This window comes from Myotis nattereri (genome assembly GCF_964212035.1).
Source record: "Myotis nattereri genome assembly, chromosome: 15".
Taxonomy (NCBI): domain Eukaryota; kingdom Metazoa; phylum Chordata; class Mammalia; order Chiroptera; family Vespertilionidae; genus Myotis; species Myotis nattereri.
This window is the reverse complement of record NC_138090.1, coordinates 18822983-18844412: the sequence shown is the minus strand read 5'-3', so window position 1 is coordinate 18844412 and position 21430 is coordinate 18822983. Positions and strand designations below refer to the sequence as shown.

Sequence of the window (21430 nt, the reverse complement as noted above, 5' to 3'; positions counted from 1 at the left end):
AGACCCCTCAGTCCTTGTTCAGACAGGCCTCCTGGTAAGGTGTCACACCTGCATAAGCTCTGTTCCAGAGCCAGGTTTCTGTGCTGAGCAGTGTAGACAGCGGTGCCCTCTCCTCTTTGGGATGCTGCCTGGTGTCAGGGAGTGAGGGGAGGAGGATGACTGCCAACATACCCTAAATGTCAAGGTGTCTTAAATGCCACTCCCTCTGCACCCAGGCAGGGACCAGGAAGGTCAGGGGACAGGGCTGCTTCCCTGGCTTACAGGTGAGCCCATGGTTCCTGCTTGGGACTTTTCTGCAGTCTTTTCTTTTTTTCTGCAGCTTTTTGTTTTGGTACCCTTCTAGGGCAACTTAGATTTAAAATACTATCAAATGCAATCTTTGTGCTCAAGCAAGTTGACAACAATGGGATGTGAGAGTCCAGAAGATTCTGTCCTAGTTCTCTGCAGCCTGGAATGGCCCAAACCAGAGGCCCTCCTTCAGGGCCTTCTCTCCAGGGTCTGCCAGTGAGCTTTCATTGCTGTGACCCCAGAAAGCTGGTGGGTAGACTGCCTGATCTATACTCAAGTAGGGTACAGGTGTTGGTGTTGGGGAGGGGAAGGAGGCGAAACAGCATGAGGAGAACACTCCCAGGGTCAGACACTGGGGTTGGTCTCCTGCCCCTACCCTTAAATCACTGCCAGGATCCAGGATGAGACCCTCTGAGTCTCAGATTTCTTGTCTTCAAAAGGTTGCTGAGAATGGTTAATAATCCTGCCCTGCCTATCTCACAGCAGTTTATGAAATGAAATACACTATCCAAGTGTTAAGTTACTATAATTAAGTTGTGCACCTGGCTCCCAGCTTCCTAAGACAGCCAAGCTTCTGTGAATATAAACTAGCACAACTTTGAAGAGCACTGGCCACGTCTAACAAATCTGAAGCTGCACAGCAACTCTGCTGGGTGCCTGAGTGGACCCTCTCTGTCCCTGACACCCTCTCAGATTGCCTCCTCTTTGTTGTCTCTAGCTAGACCTTGCGGTTCTGTTACAGTCTGCCATTGAGAGCCACTGTGGGATCTTTGAATTTGAGGTTGGGGTTCCTGAGACCAGAGAGGGGAACCTGCCCACCCATCTCCTAATCAATCTCCCTCTCTCTCTCGTTCTCTCACACACACACACACACACACACTCACACTCACACTCTCACTCTCCTGCACCAAAAGAGCACCAACAAGTGCACAGGGAGGCAGGTTTGTTGGTGATCGGGCAAATCTGGAACCCCTCCCCCGCAATGCCCATCAGGAGAAAGGGTCAATTGTGAACTAGTCACTGGTAGAATATGATGCACAGGTAGGTAGAATGAACCAGGGTTATATGCATCATTACAGCTGAACCTCATGAGCAGCATTAATGCAAAGCCAGTTGCACAAGACCTAAACTACAATCCCAGTTATACAAGTTAAAAAACACACGAACATGGAGGTGATGGTTGCCCAACATTGTGACTACAGTAAATGCTACTGAATTGTATGTTTTAAAACAGTTAATTTTATGTTTGTGAATCTCACCTTGAAAAAATTTTAAACTTGTATCTCCTCTGTCAATTTCCTTATAAGTGAGATGTCCAAAGGATGGGCACTTCGGGGATGGAGTGGTTACCATGGTGATGAGCTTGCTGGGTTTGACAAGGAGCTTGGTCTGCATCCCAGTCTGGGCTAGCAGGCATTCCAATATGACCCCCCCTTCCCCCTAAGCAACTCCTGGAACATTCCCCAGGAGATGAATGACTCCCATAGATGAACTACCAGGGGCCCCCCAATTCCCCTTTCTCTGAAAGCAGGCTGGGACCATTTGCTACCTCCCAGCCTAGCCGATGGGCAAGGCCTGCTGAGTTAGCCTTCCTCTCGCCCACACAGCCTTGACAGATGCACAGAGATAGGACACGCACAAGGCATATGGAGACAGATATTGCAGCAGGTCTTGACTTGTTCGATAGCAAATAAATGGTTCCTGATCTGGATAAATAAGCTTGAAATTTGAAGACACTGAATTGAATTACAGTTAATGTCTGGGTTTTCTAGCGGAAATTATGGAGCTGTCCATCTTCAAACTCTGCCCAGCATTCTGAGCTGTGACACGAGGCTGCTGTGGGTGTCCTCTCTCCCTGAGAGTTGTAGCCAAACTCTCCTGTGTGTGGAGGACGGTGCCGGGCCCAGCTGCTCTGCTTTCCTCTGCAGGGAGGGCAGGATGCTAACCGCTTTGACTGGCTCCATTAATCTCTGTTAATAATGTAATGTCTTGCTTCTCCCACTTAATGCCTTTGCATTATAACCTGCCCAAGTTTGAGGCACCCTTACTGACAAATGGAAGACATTTTTAAAGTCTAGAAGCTCTTTGGGTGCCAGAAAATAGCAGGTGGACCCTCTCTGTCCCTGACACCTCCCCACATTGCCTCATCTTTGTCATCTCTCGCTGGACCTTGCAGTTCTGTTACAGCTCTGCCCTTGAACACCATTATGGGACCTTTGAGGTTGGGGGTCCCGAGAACAGGGAGAGGAACCTGCCCATCCCTCAACCTCTCTCTGTCTGTCTCTCTCACACACACACATATACACACACACACAAGCCTCCTGCACCAACAGCGTCTGGCGTAACCTGTGTGTGCCCATGAGACTGTTGTTGACAACGGGGGCTAGAAATGATGAGAATAAGCATCATTGTAGAAGCCTATTTTGTCTTTGCAATGCAAGTGGTATTTTCCAGATGATTGCAAATACCCCATGTGGTATAATAAAAAATAAATATTTGGTTTTTGTGCAGTTCCTGGCACAGAGCCCCTAAAACCCTTGGAATTTACTGTCTTTGTACTCTAATGAGATGATTCCTGAGGGAGCCCTAGATAGCTTCAGGATGTGACTAGAAGGTTAGAACTTCCAGCCCCACCCCCAACCTCTGGGGAGAGGGAGGCCAGAGAAGCAGCTCAATCACCAAGGCCAATGATTTAATCAATCATGCCTACGAAATGAAACCTCCATAAAATCCCCTAAGCTGCCGAAACCGGTTTGGCTCAGTGGATAGAGCGTCAGCCTGCGGACTGAAAGGTCCCAGGTTCAATTCCGGTCAGGGGCATGTGCCTGGGTTGCGGGCATATCCCCAGTAGAAGATGTGCAGGAGGCAGCTGATCGATGTTTCTCTCTCATCGATGTTTCTAGCTCTCTATCTCTCTCCCTTCCTCTCTGTAAAAAATCAATAAAATATATTTTTAAAAAAATCCCCTAAGCAACAAAATTTGGGGAGCTTCCAAGTTGATGAACATATCACGTGCTGGGAGGGTGGCGCGCCCCCAACTCCACAGGCCCAGAGGCTCCGGTGCACAGAACCACTGGCCATCCCCAACTGGCTGTTCATTTGTAGCCTTAGTGATTAAGCCCCTTTCTGAGCCTGTGAGTTGTTCTAGCAAATATCAGACCTGTGGGGGTGGTCGTGGGCTGGGCAGAAGTGTGGGTAGCTTGAGCACCCCATTTGCAGTTGTGTCTGAAGGGGGGCAGTCTTGGCCGACTAAGCCCTTAATCTGTGGGGTCTGCACTAACTTGGTAATTAGTAACAGAAATGAATTGAATTATTGGGCCTCCAATTGGTATTAGAGAATTGGTTGGATCCCACTGTTGTCTAACACTTCCCTTAATGCCAAACATGTGCCACGGGCGACTGAGAGGCAGCGTGATATAGTGAAAGACACGCACGCCGCACAGTCAGGGCACCCGGATTCTAATCCCAGTTCTGTTGACCAGCTTGTGCCCCCTTGGCCTTCCCTGTCCCCATTTCTACATCTGTAAAATGAGGAAGGTTTGATATAATCCAGGGGTTTCTATCAGGACTCTGCATTCCTAACAAGCAGCCAGCTGACTCTTACACTCTTATGCATTCTGAAGTTGGAGAACCACTGCTTATGGCCTCCCCATTCATAAAAAATGTAAAAGCCTCCAGCTATGTATTTAGGGAAATTCCATCTTCCTTTATTCTTTCCACTTCAAATAATTCAACCTCTTAAATTCCTGACGCACCAGTGAACTATATCATCAGTAAGCCCAGGTTTCGTCCGTCTGCTGAGACCCACCTCCAGGAACTTTCTCCTGCTTTTAAGTCTTTGGAGGCCCAGTGGAGAGCTTGGCTGGAAGCTCCTTAAAGTTATGAGTAACTTGGAGAAGCAGCTGAAGTCAGGCCTGGGAAGCAAGAGAGAAATTCAAGTAACAAAATCCCCCCCAAGACTCAACACACAGCTGAAGAGGCAACACTTCACTGCCAGCTTGGCAACAGATGGCATGACCTACGTGCACACACACATGCTCACACCAGTTAAACCGAGTGGTACTGTGTCAGCTACAGCTTGGAGATGACCCAAGACACCAGAGGCACAACACTCCTGTCAAAACAAGCCCCTCTCAGGGCAGATTGCCCCAGTTCCCAGGTCAGCACCCCGGCCTTGCTGCCAGCGCCAACTCCACCTGTGTGAGGCTTTTCCTCTCTCCTCCCCATTGCAATATGTCTGATTTTCTGATTTAAGAAGGAAACTGTTCATTGTTGGGAAATGGGGAAGCAGAAAATTAAAATTTAAATCTCCCATAATCTTATGGAGAAAACTGCTATATACATTTCAGAGTACTCTTTCCGTCCTATTTCTGCACACCTTTACTAACCCAGTTCAATTTATACTGCACCTCTGCGGCTCAACATAGAAGTTAGTTATATTTACATGTGTGGCTCTTTACATTTAAGTTTTAAATTCATAGAATTCAAAATGATGTTCCTTAATCACACCCACCAAAGATTTCAGGTGCTCAGAAGTCATATGTGGCCCAGGGCTACGATGGTGGACAGAGCAGGTACTGAACATGTTCATCATCACAAAACCCTATTGGCCTGTGCTGGTGTATCCAGGTTTTTGAACCTGTGGTCTACCCTGTGAGCATTTCTTCATTTATTCAAACATTCCTTGAGAATATGACTTTTAGTGATTGTATAATATGCCATTATGTGTTTGTAGCATAATTTATTTTACTAGTTTTTTACCATTGGTCACTAAGGTTACTCACTTTTGGTTATTATAAATAATGCTGTGATGACCTACCTTGTCCTTAGATCTTGATCTGTATCCCTGATTATTCCTTTATATATATTCCTTTATATTCCTTTATATATATTCCTTTATATTCCTTTATATATATTCCTTTATATATATATATTATAAAGGAATGCATATATATACACATATATATACACAATATATATATATATTGCTCATATACAATATGTGTATATTGTATATGTCAGTAGTGGAACGATCCACCCTTTTCACTTGCAAAGTGTGACAGAAAGCTACTATATTTCTCTAGGACATTTACAAAGAGTTTTCTTCATCTTAAGAAGAAACTGAATAAAGTAAATGTCCACTAAAAATATATTTTTAAGATTTCAGGAAGGAAGGAAGAAGGAGAGAGAGAGAATCATCGATTGGCTGCCTCCTGCACTCCCCACACTGGGGATCAAGCCTACAACCCAGGCATGTGCCCTAACTGGGAATCGAGCCCTGACCTCCTGCTTCATAGGTCGAGGCTCAACCACTGAGCCATGCTGGCCAGGCATCCCTGATTATTTCTAGAGTACTTCTACAAGAGGAGTTGTGTCAGGGAAAGTGCATATTTTCAAGGCCTTGAAATACAGTGCCCAGTTACCTCCTAGAAAGGTCTCCCTCTCTCCAGCAGGGCAGTTATGCCCTCTTCCCGTGAAAACCCTCAGAGAAGACAAGATTCAGCGAGGAAGCTCTGCCTGCCTGCCTGTGAGCACAGAGCCCAGTGGTTTGGGCAAGACATGTCCAAGAGGAGAATGGCCACCCCTGGAGAAGAGTGGACCAGATCACCCCTAAGTACCAGAACTTTCTATGGTATCAGCCTGGGCTCTATCTCTGGAAGGGGCATTTGGATAGGGTAGATCTGATGGTTAATTTTATGTGTCAACTTGATGGAGTTAAGAGATGCCAAGGTAGCTGGCAAAATAATGTCTGTAAGGGTTTTTCTGGAAGAGATTAGCATTTGAATGGGTAGACTGAGTAAAGAAGATCATTGACACCAGTGTGGCTGGGCATCATCCAATCCGCTGAGGGCCTGAATAGAGCCAAAAGGTGGGACAGAGCGAAAACCTGCTCTCCCCTTGACCTCAGACGTCCATTTCCTCCTGTCCATGGGCACTCCTGGTTCTAGGACCTGGTTCTTGGACTGGAACTTAGACCATCAGCTCCCCTGGGTCTCCAACGTGCAGAGGTCAGATCGTGGGGTTTCTGCCTGTATCCATCCCATTGGCTCTGCTTCTCTGAGGCCCCTGACGAGTGCATCTGAAATATGCCCCAATGACTTGACTCATCACAAATCCAGTTTTGAGGCCCATTCATTTCTGAATTGCTCTAAACTTCTGAATCCATTTATCCTGTCACCCTTCAGGGTAAGTGAGTTTTGTTCAGATAAGAGGTGGGGCTTCACTTCCCTCAAGCTTCTCAAATGGTTCTGAGGTTTGGTGAGCAGGTCCACGTATGCCTTTGCTATTATTCACAACCATGTATCCTCCAACCTTATCCCCTCTCTGCTTTTATCCTCCCAAACTGAGGCTCCTCTTCCTTTGATGACTTGCCCACTCTTTTGTCATTTCAGTTGCCCCTTGTGTGTCTCCAGGTCTACCATCTGGTCCTGACATGGGACAGTCAGACCTGCATGCAGGATTCCAGAGCATCGGGCCCCAAGCGTCAGATCTGGCTCCACTGTTTCTTTTGTAAGTTTGGCTGCTTTGTGCAGCCGCACTTTTCCTCTCTGTAATATGAGGGTGCCTCTGGACAATTATGAAATAGCGCAGACTGGACTTGTGGCGACGGCTCCATTCAGTGCATCCTTGAAAGGAGGGAGCCGGTGAGGATGAGCAGTGTGGGCGCCAGCTGGCCCGGTCCTGTGCTTGCATTTGGAGAACTGGTCTGTGCTCCCAGGATGAGTGCGGCTTAGGCCCTCACAGACCTCAGAACTGGTGAAGATTCCTTCCTTGTGGATGGGTGAAGGGATCATCTGGGAGGAGCCATTTAAAACCAAAAAGTCACATCGCCTGAGACACTGGCAGCAGGAACAGCACCCCTCGATGTTCAGAGCCCTCGCCCTTCAGAGCCCCCAGCTGCCCGGCCTGTCTCTGAGCCCAGTCATGGCGGTTAGTCTCCCTCCAGGCTGGCTCAGGGTTGCTGTGTCCTTGTTCCCTGGTCTCACTGTGGCTGGGTGTTCAGAGAGTAAGAAGGGAGCCTGCTTCTGGAGCTTTCCCCACTCTCACCCCCAAAAGGGAGACCCTGCTCCTGCTTACAGCCGCAGCTCCAAGTGCCTTGGTGAACCAGTTTCTCACCTGGAGCTCCCCCTGAGCAGGGAAGGGTGTGGGCTGAGACTTTCTCCCTCTGAACTCTGGGATGCTGTAGGGATCCTAAGGGGTGGGGTGAGGGGCAGTGGCCGGAAAGGCTATCTGGAAATCCATCCCCACCTATATGCAGGGACTTTCGGACTGACTTTCACAAGCAACTCCCCAGACATGCCCAATGGTTTTTGGCTCCTTAAGGGCAAAAGGACCTGTAGAGCTGCAGACTGGTTGACTCATCCACCTCCGGGGAGGGTGCTGGAGGTAACCAGTCAGAGCTGCCCAGACCCCTTTTCTCAGGCCCGCCCAGCCCCCAGCTGCTGGGAGACGTGACTGCTAACTGCTACAGCCACCCTGTTTCTGGCAAATTGCCTTTGGCTGAGCGAGACCTGTCTGGCCAGAGGTTACCCCTCGCCCCAGGCTAGGCAATGGGGTCAGGAGCCTAACAGCCCAACCCCTGCCTAAAGTGGGATCAGTTCTGTGTTGCAATCCATATGCCAGAGCTCCCGGCTGGAGCTGGATTACGGCTCAGGGCACCACTTCCCAGTTCAGACCTCTGCCTGCCCCCTCCGGCTCCCTCACTCCCCTTCTCTCAAAGAGGTACTTTCAAAGATTCCCCACCTTAGGCTCTACTTCCAGGAAATGGCAACCCCTGCAATGTCTTGAACGTATTAGGTACACAATAACTTGTACAGGTTTCTGCTCACCTGGGACTTCGCAGGTCTGGGTGCCCAGGAGGAGTCTGGTCCTGATGCCTTCAAATACCCTGAGAGATTTGTTTATCAGGGGAAAGACACACACATTGTTCTGAGGAAACAAGTGGATCCCAAGAGGGCTGACCCCAGCTCTCCCGCACCCTCTCTTAGCACCCTGCACAACTGTCCCATTGCACAGAGAGGATGCTGAGGTCTGGGGAGGGGTGACTGGCTCAGGGCAGAGCATGGCAGAGCCAGGGTTTGAAGGCAAGCCTCCCACCGGGCTCTGCTTTCTGGAACCTTGGTGTGTTTCCTCCCAGGAGCACATGGGACTGAGGCTTCGCGACCGGGTTGTGGTGGGGACCAACCTCCACATTGGCTTTGCTGCCCACACAGCTCCCTGAACTCTCACTCATCCTTTGAGCTCCTGTTCCGGTACCGCCGCCTCGGGAAGCCTCTGCCACCCCAAGCCGGCCAGGAGGGCGGAGCCCAAGTCCAGCTTCCCCATCTGGGTCTGTTGCAATGTCTCTGGGTCTTATCCTGGTGTTTGACGGGTCGGTCATCTGGACAGGTGATGTGCAGCCTTGTCTTTCTAGAACCTTCTTCCAGCCATTCCTTCTGTCAAATGTTGAGCCCAAGGGCCTTGTGTAAAGATTTTGCCTGAAAGTATCTTTATTACTGTAAGTGCAGCCTCCAGCATCTTTATTATTGTAAGTGCAGGGCGCAGGGGGGCCATCAGGAGAGCTGGTGTCTCCTGCCTCAGGGGAGCACAGGAAGTAGGAAGCTCGGGACCAGGAAGAGTGGGCTGGTGGGTGGAGGGTGGAGAGACCGAGTCAGTGATCCTGACAGCAGCAGCGTTTAACTGATGCTTCCCATGTCGGAGCCATACCAGCCCTTACGTGCCTTGTACCCCCGTCCTCCCAGGATGTTGAACCAGGGCACTCACTGCACAGTCTCTGGCTCCCATCTGGAATGAGATAGGGATGGGCTCCCTGGGGCTGTGGGTGTTTGGGTGCTTTATTAAGCCCGGTTTGACAGATGGGGGAAACCTGCTTAGAGCATAAACACTGAGCCAAAGTTCACATGGCAGAACCAGACCCAGGCCTGCCTTATGACCAAACCCCAGCCTGCCCTGCTGCCGGAGGTCAAAGGTGACAGGGAGTCTGGCTCCTGCCCAAGTGCAGACCTCACTCCCTACAGGGAGTACTTTCCTGTTTTCACTCCGGTCAGTTTCAACCCTGGGAGCAGGGAGACTTTCCCAGCGCCCCCAGGCCGACCCTTAGCCTCCAGGCAGCAGAGCAGCTGGTTGAGGGTGGGAGCCTGTTGGTCCTGCCTCGCTGAGAACTCCAACTGCTGCTCTGGGGACTCGCAGTGGTGACCCTGGTGTGGCAGCCCCTCTTTTGGGCTTTTTAGTAATTTAGAGAATGTATATTATTCAGCTGGGCGGTTTCATCTCTGGATTCAGAAACACAATGCCTTGGGGATTGTGTTTCCGGTGAAGAGTGAAATTCCACTTGTCACAGTCACCGGGATCACAAGCCTGTTCCTGGAAGGGACTCTGGTCTCTGGGTGTTTACAAACATCCCCGGTCCTGGGAGCCCAGGTGGGAGCCTGCTGTTCTGCAGGCTCAGCTGTCAGGTGCTGGGGGCCCCTGTCAAGTCCCTTCCTCTCTGTCCCCTGACTGCTCAGGGGTGACAGTGCTGTCAATTGGTGTGTGTGACCCAGGGCCTTTCTCTGCTCATGTTCAGGTGTACCCCCTCCCCAGCCTCACTTGGGTGAGCCTCTTGGAAAGACCCTTGTACCAGGCCCCAGGGGGTCCGTGGAAATCTGTCCAGCGTGGCTTGCATTTCCTAGAACTTGTCAAAGTGTTCTTTAAAAAAGAAAAATCAGCCCTAACCGGTTTGGCTCAGTGGATAGAGCATTGGCCTGCAGACTCAAGGGTCCCAGGTTCGATTCCGGTCAAGGGCATGTACCTTGGTTGTGGGCACATCTCCAGTAGGGGGTGTGCAGAAGGCAGCTGATCGATGTTTCTCTCTCAGCGATGTTTCTAACTCTCTGTCCCTCTCCCTTCCTCTCTGTAAAAAATCAATAAAATATTAAAAAAAAGAAAAGAAAAATCAGCCCTGACCGGTTTGGCTCGGTGGATGGAGCGTCGGCTTGCAGACTGAAGAGTCCCAGGTTCAATTCCGGTCAAGAGCATGTACCTTGGTTGCAGGCACATCCCCAGTGGGGGGTGTGCAGGAGGCAGCTGATTGATGTTTCTCTCTCATCGATGTTTCTAACTCTCTATCCCTCTCCCTTTCTCTCTGTAAAAAATCAATAAAATATATTTTTAAGAAAAGAAAAATCACATTTTGAAAACATTTTACAAAGTGCAATAAGCCATACACAAATGGATAGATATTGCACACTTACACTTATATGTGAGGTACCTAGAATAGGCAAATTCATCGAGACAGAAAGTAGAATGGTGGTTGCCAGGAGCTGGGGGAAGGGGGAAAGAGGTTACTGTTTAACGGGGGCAGAGTTTCTGTTTGGAATGATGAGAAAGTTCTGGAAATGGATAGTGGTGATGGTTGCACAACATGGTGAATGTGCTTTATGTCACTGAATTATACACTTAAAAACAATGTATAATGGTAAATTTCAGGTTAAGTTTTACCACAATTTTAAAAAGTGTTTACTGTAAAAAAAAAAAATTGCACAACCAATGAATGTTCATTCAAGTAACATGAGAAAATAATTTTATTTACACTGAAACCTCCTCCCCTTCTCCACCAAACAAACTAGTTTTCTGTGAGATTCTAATCCATGAAGAGAGAAAACCACCACAGCAAGTACTAAGCACCCAATAGGCCTGACCTAAATATTACACAATGGTTAAAATAAAACTACCCCCACCCCAAGAAAACCACAGCTGATCTTTTGGTATCTATCTTTCCATACTTTTCCCAATGCAAAAATGTGACATAAACATAAATATGTGAATGTTTTTTAAAAATATTTTTATTGACTTCAGGGAGGAAGGGAGAGGGAGAGAAATAGAAACATCAATGATAAGAAAGAACCATTGATTGGCTGCCTCCCACACCCCCCACACTGGGGATTGAGCCCACAACCCAGGTATGTGCCCTTGACTGGATTTGAATCTGGTACCCTTCAGTCCTCAGGCCAACGCTCTATCCCCTGAGCCAAACTGGCTAGGGCTAAATATGTGAAGTTTTGTGACAATAGGGTCCAACTGTACTTATTATTTGGGAGACTATTTCCCCCCACTTAATAGGATATTGTAAATGTATTTCCATGTCATTCTGTGTCATTTGTGGTGCCCCTAGGATTGGATTCTGTGGATGTTCTGGGATTTCTTTAACTGGCGTCCGTTATTGAACATGTAAGTTGTTTGCACGTCTTCCTGATCAGCAGGAAAGCTGCAAGTTCTATTCTGGCACACATGTCTTTGGATACTTGTGAGTGCGTGTTTTAGGGTAAATTCCTGAAATTTGGGGGTCAAAGGGTCAAGGCCTATTAGGGGTTTTTGTCTCGTCTTGCCAGACTGCATGCCAGAGCCACACGTTGTTTATAGCTATTCCCGTGAACTGAGAGATGCTGCTTGAACTGAGTGAGAGGATCCCCCGCTGGCCAAACTCAGCCATGGGGCAGTTCAGGCCATCTTGCCGAGTAGGGGAGCAGTTTGGAGGGCCAAGGGCCCCCCTCTATATATCTGAATCCCTAGAATATATGAATAAGTCACCTTACAAAGCTTATAAAGCAAAAAGTGCTTTGCAGGTATGAGTAAATTAAGAATCTTGAGATGGGGAGATTTTTCTAGATTATCTGAGTGGGCCCAATGTCATCACAAGGTTTTTATAAGAGGGAGTCAGGCCCTGGCCAGTGTTTCTCAGTGGGTAGAGCATCAGCCACACACGGAGGGGTCTCGGGTTTGATTCCCTGGCCAAAGGCATCTACCTGGGTTGCGGGTTTGATCCCCGGCCCTGGTTGGGGTGTGTGCAGGAGGCAACCAATTGATGTGTCTCTCTCACAGTGATGTTTCTCTCTCTCTCTCTCTCTCTCTCTCTCTCTCTCTCTCTCTCTCTCTCTCTCTCTTCTCTCCCTCCCCCGACCCGCTTCCTCCCTTCCACTCTTTCTCAGAAAAGTAATGGAAAAAATATTCTCAGGTAAGGATTAACAATAAAAAAAGGGAGTCGTAAAGGCCAGAGTCAGAGGAGATGTGATGACGGGAGCAGAGGTGGGAGTGATGCCGGGCAGGAGCCAAGGAATGCGGGCGGCCTCTGGAAGCTGAAAAAGGCAAGGAAAGGGATTCTTCCCTAGAGCCTCCAGAAGGAATGCAGCCCTGCCAACCCTTTTGGACTTCTGGCCTCCAGAATTGTAGAATAATAAATTCATATTGTTTCAAGCCATTAAGTTTACAGTAATTTGTTGCAGCAGCAATAAGAAGCTAATACATCTCCCCTCTGCCATCAGGTCCCGAAGCCCCAGTGTCTGAGGGACAGTGGTCTCCCTCTGCACCCAGCAACCTGATGACCTGAACATCACCCGCTCCCTTAACCTGAGGCCCCCAAGGTTCTGCACATAGAGGACAGACAAAGAGGTACCCTGTCCAGCCCCCAGGGCCCACCTTTGACCAGACTCTGAAATTACCCTCAAGGGTTGGAAACTGGGACTTGCTTAGGGGTCATAGGGTCAGTGTGAGGTGGTGCTATGACCAAACCCCAAGGTCTACGCTGGCAGACCAGTGGGTTCCCCACCCACTCCACTAAGCCTCTCTTTCTGTGCTAGTCTGACTTGCTTTTCCGGGAGAGGTAGCCATTCACACTTTTAGAGTGAGTGAAACAGGACATCTGGTTCTGCGCTCTCTCCCACCTGTCAATGTGGTGCTACTACAGAGTAATAGCGCTCAAATCTCATGTTGAAACCCGGGGTTGGAGTACGTAGTTCCCATTCTCATTTACTCCAGAGCTCACAGGGTCCCGTCAGTCACTCCCAACCCTCTCAGGCCTCCCCAAAACAAACTCAATTCTTGCCCTCCATAGGGAGTTGCTTAATCATACCTGGCTCATGTGTGTGGCAATAATGTTTAATAAGCCAGGATTCTGTGTTAGGTCCAGTGCCCCAAACTTTACCTGAGTCATTCAATAGAATCCCCTCAACCACCCAAAGAGTTTTATCCTCCCATTTCACAGAGGAGGAAACTGAGCCCCAGGCAAGTTAACTCCTGCATAAGGTCATTCAGCTGCAAGCAGCAGAGCAGGATTCCAAGCAGGTAACAACTCCTGAACCCAGAGCTGCCTGCTGTTGTCCTGCCGAAGAATTTCGTTTGGCTCACTCGGTCAACGTTTCAAAATCCAGAGATTTTATAAAACAATGTGGATTTCTAGATTCTCTTGAAAAATCTTATTTACCAACGGAAAAAACTCTCAATAGCCAATACAGGAACAATTTGAGCAAGAAAATGAAGCAATATGGGTTTTTAATCCAAAGTGTAAAATAAATATCCATGAGTTCACACTGATATAAATGATTCGATAAATAAATAAAGAAGAGACAAATTTCCAGTACAGAGTAAATCCAAATAATTTATGTAGATACTGTGTCCTCAGGAAGGCAGAGCATAACACCTCCTTCCAAAGAATACAAGTAGAAGAAAAAAAGTCACTTTATAGTGGAGAAACCTGCCTGACAAACACTATATCAGCCAGGTGATCAAGGTCAACAGCAGCAGCAATAAATCTTGTTGATATGTACCCTTGACATCATGTGATGAGAATGGCATTTTACCTCTGGGCTCTTCCTTCCAAAAAGTCACACCTAACCATAAGAAAAACATCAGACAAATCCCAACATAGGGACTGTCTAAATTAAACGTCCCTGACTGTCAAAGTCATTAAAAATAAGGAAACTCTGAGGAATGGTCACAGCCTAGAGGAGCCTAAGGAGACATGGTGAGTAAATGTAATGTGGGGTCCTGGATGGATCCTGGAACAGACAAAGGACAGTAAGGAACAACTACGGTAGCCTGCACAGAGCTTGGCATTAGGTAACAAGGATGTATCACCGTTGGCTCATCAATGGTGGCAGATGCCCCAGGCTAATGCAGGCGTATGACAGTGCCCACAGGAGCCTCTGAAGAATCACTGCACTCTCCTAGGCCAGGGGCTCCTCTGCCGTAAAGGGGCATGGTTACCCTGGGGTGGGGAGGAGGAAAAGGAGCCACCTCTAGACACAGCAAGGCCCAGGGGACAGCAGCCAGAGAGCTGGTATGAAGCTTATCTCTGCCCAGACTTACTCAGTGGCTGTGTCCAAATTCCCTTCCTCCCAGTGCCAGGAAAAACAGTATCCCCTGTCTCCCTGGGCCCCTGGTAAGCCCTCAAGGACCCTCTGAGGGTGCTGGCGCCTACTCAGGCAGCCCAGCTGTTGCTTCTGGTGTGATCTGCTATTCATGAGGCCCCAGAGCCTGTTGTCTCCAGGACTGAGTGAGTCACCCAGGATCATTTGCCTGCTGAGGACAGGGTGGGGTGGAGGGGGTGGTGAGAAAGGAGCATCCCTGTGTTCACAGACACAGGTAATGTCAGGGGAGGGCACTCAGTGCCCTGTGGGGCTCCTCTGCTTGGCCCCAACCCCACACCCAACGCCCTGGGTCCCTTGCCCTGGCCAGGGATCCCTCTTCCTGAGCTAAGGGAGGAGTTGGGGATGCTCTCCCCGAATAAGCAGCTGTAAGCAGTCATTGCGGCTCAGGTGGAGAAAAGGATTAAATGGTTTCAAGGTCCTGGCCCTAGCTGCACCCCTCCCCTGGGTTTCCATTTCCCTGTGGCTAGGGGTGTGAAAGGGGTCTTTCCCTTTCCGGGGCACCTAGAAATGGGGCTGATGGGAGAGGAAATAGAGTGGTAAGAATCCAGTCAAACCCAGCTGGCATGGCTTAGTGGTTGAGCATTGATTTATGGACCAGGAGGTCACGGTTCAATTCCTGGTCAGGGCACATGTCCAGATTGCCAGCTTGATCCTTAGTGTGGGGGACGTGCAGGAGGCAGCTGATCATTGATTCTGTCTCATCATTGATGTTTCTATCTCTCTCTCCCTCTCCCTTCCTCTCTGAAATTAATAAAATATATTTAAAAAAAAAAAAAAAGAATCCAGCAAAGTAGGAGAGAAAGGAGGCGAGGCAGGCTCAGTAAGGGGGAGGGGGAGGGGTGGCCTCTGAGGCCCCTGAGACAGTGGGTGCATGTGGCTGGGAGCCCAGGCACCAGGCTGAGCTGCTGTTCCCAGCTCAGGAGCCCCCATGCCAGCTGGACACGGGCGGGTGGGCACGGGCAGGGCTGCCTGCCAGACACACACAGAGCGTCCTTTGAAGAGGTGGCAGCTGTCAGCCCAGAGCCCTCTCTGCTCCCTGTGGCCCTGCCTGCCCCCTCCAACTACGCCTTGCCAAGCACTGGGCTAGGGAAACTGAGGTGCACATTTGGGAACCTCCACTCAAGGGGTAAAGTGGGGGCAACCCTGCTCAGTTGGAGCAGGAAGGGACCCTGGTTCTAGATCTGCGAATTGGGCCCTGGGCCCTGTGGCAGGCCTCAGTTTCCCCCTTTCTTGCACATCTTGTACCCCTCTCGTTGCTGGTGGCCACTGTTAGGGAACCCTTGGGAGAACGATGAAGACAGCCCCACCTCTTGGGGAAGAAGGCTGGAAAGCTTCCTGAAGTCCACTGGATGACCTACTCATTGGCGGATTTGGACGTGTGGAAGCTGAGGGGCAGATCTGGGTCTCAGAAAAAGCCCACCTGCCGTTGCTTCTTCCCTCTGTTCAATCCCCTTGGGCTTCCTGGCCCTGCACTCCCGGCAGACAAAAGAGCCTGTCCCCCTGGGCACCCGCCTCTACACATTTCCTAGCCTCTGGGTGGGCTGCCGTGCTGACCCTCCCGGACACTGCCCTGGCCACCGGAACCTTGGCCTTGGCGCTCACTCATCCTCCCCACACAGTCCCTGGGCGAGGAACTGCGGGGAGCGCAGAGCGGAAGAGCCCTGGGCGGCCGATGGGGGTTACCTGGGTCTCTGGGCTCTCATCTGGGCGGTGAGAAGGGTTTCTAGGAGCCCTGCTCGGCTGACATTCACAAGGTCTGGGAGCCCGGCCAGACCACCAGGCAGGCGCCCAGTACCCTGGGCTGGGCAACGTCGGGGGTGAGGGTTCTGATCTCCAGAACCGGGTGGGCAAACAGGAGATGGTGCGATTGGAAATGACTCGCGAACTGAAAGGTGGGTAAAGGGTGGTGACCGAGCCTCTGAGCCTCGTTGGGCCGACAGAAAAAAATGCCTGGGTCTGTGGTCCTTGCCTTTAACACGGCCCTGGCGGAGGAGCCGGGAGGAGGGGTGTGGCACGCGAGGCGCATGCGCTGCGTGGGCTGGAGCCGCCGGACCGTCCGGCCGCCGGGAGCGCGCAGGACCCACGGGCGCCCAGAGAGCGGGACCCCGCGCCGGCTCTGTGAGCGGCGGGCGGACCGGACCCGCAGCCTGCCGGCGCCGCTGCCCCCGGCCCCGCTGTCTCCCCCGGCCCGGGAGGGCGGCCAAGATGTCCGTGCCGGTGAGTACCGGACCCCGCGTCGGCCGGACCGGCCTGCGACCTCGCGCCGCCCGCGGCGGGCCTAATGCGCGGCGGCTCCCGGGTGGGGGCGGCTCCGACTCGGGCTTTCTCCGGACTGGGTGTGGGGGCACCTTGGGGCGGCTCCCCCAGCCGGCCTCTCTGTCCCTGCCTTTCTTTCCATCCTCCCCCTGGAGAGCCGGCCCGTGGGTACGTGCAGTGCCCTCGAGAGAGCCCCAGGCGGCCGGGTTAGCAGGTCTTTGTTGGCCCCCGGGGACCCCTGAGACAGCCGGGTCAGGAGGGGCCCTTGCTGCCCTCCAGGACTCGCACCAGGAGGCCAGGACCGTGGGGCCGGTGAGGGGGGGTCTGTGGTTTCTCCCAGGGATGGCTGCCCTGCTGTGCTCCGGGGACCTCCCGGGATGGCCAGGCCCGGCGCCGGCCTGGACCTCTCCCGAGACACCGTCCCCCAGGACGGCTTGGCTGGGTGGGGTTCTGTGCCAGCCCCCCCTCCCTTCTCCCCCATCGCCTGATGCGCTCACTTTCCTGGGAAGTTCTCCTCTGCCGCCGAACCCCCAAGGGCACAGGGCCAGTTCCCTTCCTTTCTCCCCACCTTGGGGCTCCTCTTCTCTCCTGACACTCTCTCTTCCTGGCCCAGCAGACGAGCTTGGGCAGCCTCCAGGCCAGCGCATCTGGAAGCATCTGGACCCCCCCTTCTGAAGGTGGCAAGTGATGCTAGCCACCCCCAGGCACCCGGCCCAGGTGCAGGCCTCAGCCTGCTTTACAGATGGACGGGCTGAGGTGGGGCCCACACCCAGAGTCCTCCACAGAAGGGGTGCTCTCTGCAGGCTGGAAAGCTGTGGCCTCCAGCCATTGTTTCCCTGAGTCAGGGCTTTTCCCTCTGACAGCTGGGGCAATGGGCCGGAATGCCAGTTCACCTGGCCTTGTTTCTGGAACTGCTCCTCACCTGGGGGACCTCATCCTTATGGTGGAGCAGACAGTTGGGGCTTCCTGGCCGGGCAAGTGACCTCATAATTAACCACCATAGAGATTACTGGAGGAGAGATGCTGTGTAAGTGCAAAGCATTGTTATTATGGAATTAAAGATCCCAACTCCTGCCCGCCTCCAGACGTGGTAATGCAGAGTTGCAGATGAAGAAATTAGGGCTTCCAGGCAGTGCTGATGTGAACACCCCCACCCCCTATTTATTCTGGTTAGAGCATAATTGCCTCATCAAAAGAAAGAAAGACGGAAAATGCCTGCCATGCTCTTCCCTCCTGCTCTGCTTTCCTGCAAGGCTCTGGGTCTTTTCTGGAGCCCTGCCCTGACCCTGTGGGCGCTGGCCGGAGGGACTAGGCAGACCACCTGAGCCTGTTTGAGGGCCTAGGTCTTAGGGAAGGGGACTCGGGTCACTCAGAACCTGGATGGGCCTCCATGTGGGAGGTCTGCCCTTGATTTGGTTTAGTTGTCCAGTCACAGCAGAGGATGGCACCCAGACCCCTGCCTCACAGGAGTTTGGGCAGCCTTCCTGGGCTGGGTATCTCGGCGGACCCATCTGTAACAAGAGAGGGATGGCAGCAAGGCCAGGGCCTGGCTATGACTTGGATAGACCGGCACTGCTGTGGCCACTGCTGTGAAGACCTGCAGCCAAGGTCTGCTTGGCCTGTCCACACTGCTGCCAGCTCCAAGTCACTTCCCACCCGCCTGTCCGCAGCCACAGCCCCCAGGGACTCTGCAGGGGTTGGCAGGGGTCTCACCCTCCGTCCCCTGTGTGGCAGGGCTGTCAGATCACCCTGGCTCTCTGCTGGGACCTTGGGAAATGTGTAAGCTGGTGGGGCTGGGAGGAGGAATTCATTTTCGGAGCAGCCATGAAATGTTCGGAAAATTGCTTTCATGTGCTGGTTAAGTGGTGAGGCCCCTTGAAGGCTTCCAGGCAAGCAGCTTGCTCAAGCCCTGCTCTTGGAACCCAGAATGGTGACTTCCCATGTGGTACTCATGGACACATTTGGGTTTTAAGTACACCCGTTCATTTGGGCAGTCTTTTCCTGGATGGCTGACGCAGGCACTTTGGCCCACGGAAATTACAAGATGCTTCAGAATGAAACGGGAGGTGATGAGGGGGAGAGAAGAGGCTGGGATGGGCTGGTTGAGCCAGGAGTGACTTACTGAGTGTTAGAGCAGGAGGACCCTCCAGGGGTCAGCTGGTCTCACTGTCATTTGACCCGCACAGGGTCTGGATCCCAGAGAGGGGAAGGCACACAGGGTCCTTCTGACTACCTGTGCAGTGCTCCTTCCTGGGCTCTGAGTTCCACCTGGAGACACTTCAGGCTTGGGCTGTGACATCTGCCTTCCTCTTTAGCATAGCCACTGGGTGCCCCAGGCTGGTCTGTTGCCTCTAGGGAGGCAGGAAGCATTTGTAAGGAAAACGACTGTGCCACCCACCTCAGACCCTCTGGCAGGCACTGGCATGATCAGGGTTTAGGAGTGACAAGGTGTTGACTGCCCCCTGGCACTGTCTGGCGAGAGGCCAACTTCCAGCTTGTAGAGAAATTCCCTGCTGTCTGTTCCTGACTCTTGTTTTTTGCCTGTGAAATGGGCTCAGCCATTCCAGCCCCTCCTCTGTTCCTTTATTGAGGGATGGATTCTTTCAAGGAGTGACGGTGCTGACATGTGGAGAGTGACCTGTGTGCCAGGTGCTGGGCTCAGGGCTTCACAGGCTCAGGCGGGACCTGTGTCTTGCCAAGGTCGCATGGCCACTGAGAGAAAGAGCCAGGGTGGGAACAAAGTTTGGCAGGATCCAGCGCTAGAAAGTGAGCATCATCCTGCAAGGCCTCTCTAATTGTGGGGGTTGCGGCTTGTTGAGCTGTCCACAGAGGCCAAGTCTGCTGAGAGACCGACCCTCTGCTTGTGGCTTTCCAAGCATGAGTTCGTGTAACCCCTTCGGCACCCCTGGGAGACGAGGCAGCTTGCCCAGGGCTGTGCAGCAGGGTGGGTCTAGCCCTGTGCAGCCCCAGTAGTGGTTGATGGAGATCAGTGGGCTGGGCATGGCACCTGGCTGAACCTCCACCGGTGATCCCGGGGCCCCTCGTGCCTGGCTCTGTGCCAGCCAGTGCTGTGACTGGGGAGCTGGCGGGGAGTGAGGAGGCACCGGCCTGGCAGCCAGGCTGTGGACAACTGGAGCCTGGTAGGATGGCTCAGAAGAGGACGGTGGGAAGAGGCAGTGTCCCGGTCCAAAGTCCTCATTCAGTCTCCAGAGCACAAGGCATGCCCTTCCTGCCACATCCCCTCTCCGTACTTGGCCTTGGCTCTGCGCGGCCCTCCCTCTGCAGGGAGCGATCTCCAGCGCAGCCTTGCTCACCAGGTCTCCCTGCTCACTCTTGAGTGCTCAAGCTGAAGGCATTGCCCTGGGAAGCCCTCTGGGATACCCATCTGTGATTATGCCTTTATTGTTGGGGTTGTTTGGTTGCTGTCGGGTTCCCTCACCAGACTGCAGGCTTCCTTGGTGTAGGATCCAGGCCTGCTCGGCTCCTCTCTCTCCGCGTCTGCCCCAGCTTGCCCTAACTGCCTGCCAAGGATGTGGCCCTGGGAGCACTGAGGAGTCCCCACAGACAGGTGGCTGTGTCCTTGTGCAGAGAGCTGGCATTTAGCTGCTGTCCCGGAGCCTTGTTGGGAAGGCTGAGTGGGGTTCCCAGAGAGGTTGCTCTAGTTGGGGAGGATATTCGGTGGCTTGAGAGCAAGAGCTCTGGAACGAATGGTGCTGCGTCATCTATACCTCGAGTGAGTTTCTGAGCCTGTTGTCTCCTCGGTATTATGGAGATGTGAACTGCGCTGAGCTCCTGTGGTTTTGTGAGAACTTGGCAGGGGTTGCAGAAAGCACTTACTAAAAGGCTAATCAGTCATAGCAGCTACTATTGTTGAGGTGATCATCTTTATCCTGCCGCTGCTGGCTGGTGCAGTGACCAAGACCCACTTCTGACTCCAGCACGATTCTCCGTGGCCTGCCCCAGTCTGCCTCCAGTGCCCCTTTCTGATGGTCGGTGTGGTTCCCACCAAGGCCTTATTGGTGGGATGACCCTGGCCTCTCCCCTGCCCCCGCCTGCCTGCAGGACCCCTTCCTTTTGAGCCTTGGATAAGCCATGGGTGGGCCTTGCTTGATCTCACCCCACCGACAGAGTGAACTGCCGGTGGATGGCCTGCCCTGAGTGCTCCAGGAGTAGGCTCAGAGTGCAGGCCTGGCCTCAGATGTGGTCTGCAGCCACCTGCAGTAAGAGGGCCGTTGGTGGGAAGGAGAGCACCGGTGAAGTGGGTTCCTGTACCTTAATGGAGGGGCTCATGCCTGCAAGTGAGACAGGTGGGCCGCCAGGCTGTGATGGTGGCACCTGCTGACCCCCGCTTCCCACCCTGGGCATAAGTTTGTGCTCCCTAAGATCCGCTGCACCGGCACCTGCGCCTGTCGCTTTCCCTCTCCTCTCTGTGCTCCTTGTCCTCCCCAGCCTGGACCTGGCTTCCTCACAGCTGCTTGCTTTGCCTGCATCCTCCTCACACCCGTCGTTTCATCAGCTCACTCTTAGTCACTGTGCTGGGCCCGTGTCTCCTCTCTTCAAGAAAAGGAAAAAGAGCTGGAGACAGGTTGGGGACCTCAGGAGAGGTGGCAGCGGATGCCCACTCTGGCAGGAGAGATGGTCACAAGGTTTGGCTCTAAGATTAATCCCTTCTCTAAGGGAGATTAGAGGCTGAGAAGGCTTTT

At 52.3% G+C, this 21430-nt stretch overlaps 1 protein-coding gene across 1 annotated transcript in view; it reads left to right on the top strand.

The window, feature by feature from the left end:
- CFDP1 (craniofacial development protein 1) overlaps positions 1–12522 on the top strand; it is a 116633-nt gene extending 104111 nt beyond the window's left edge. The window contains exon 7 of the mRNA XM_081108106.1: positions 12255–12522. Coding sequence (XP_080964232.1) covers positions 12255–12291 — 37 coding nt within the window. The 3' untranslated portion in view covers positions 12292–12522. The remainder of the gene's footprint in view (positions 1–12254) is intronic.
- The last annotated feature ends 8908 nt before the right edge of the window (positions 12523–21430 follow it).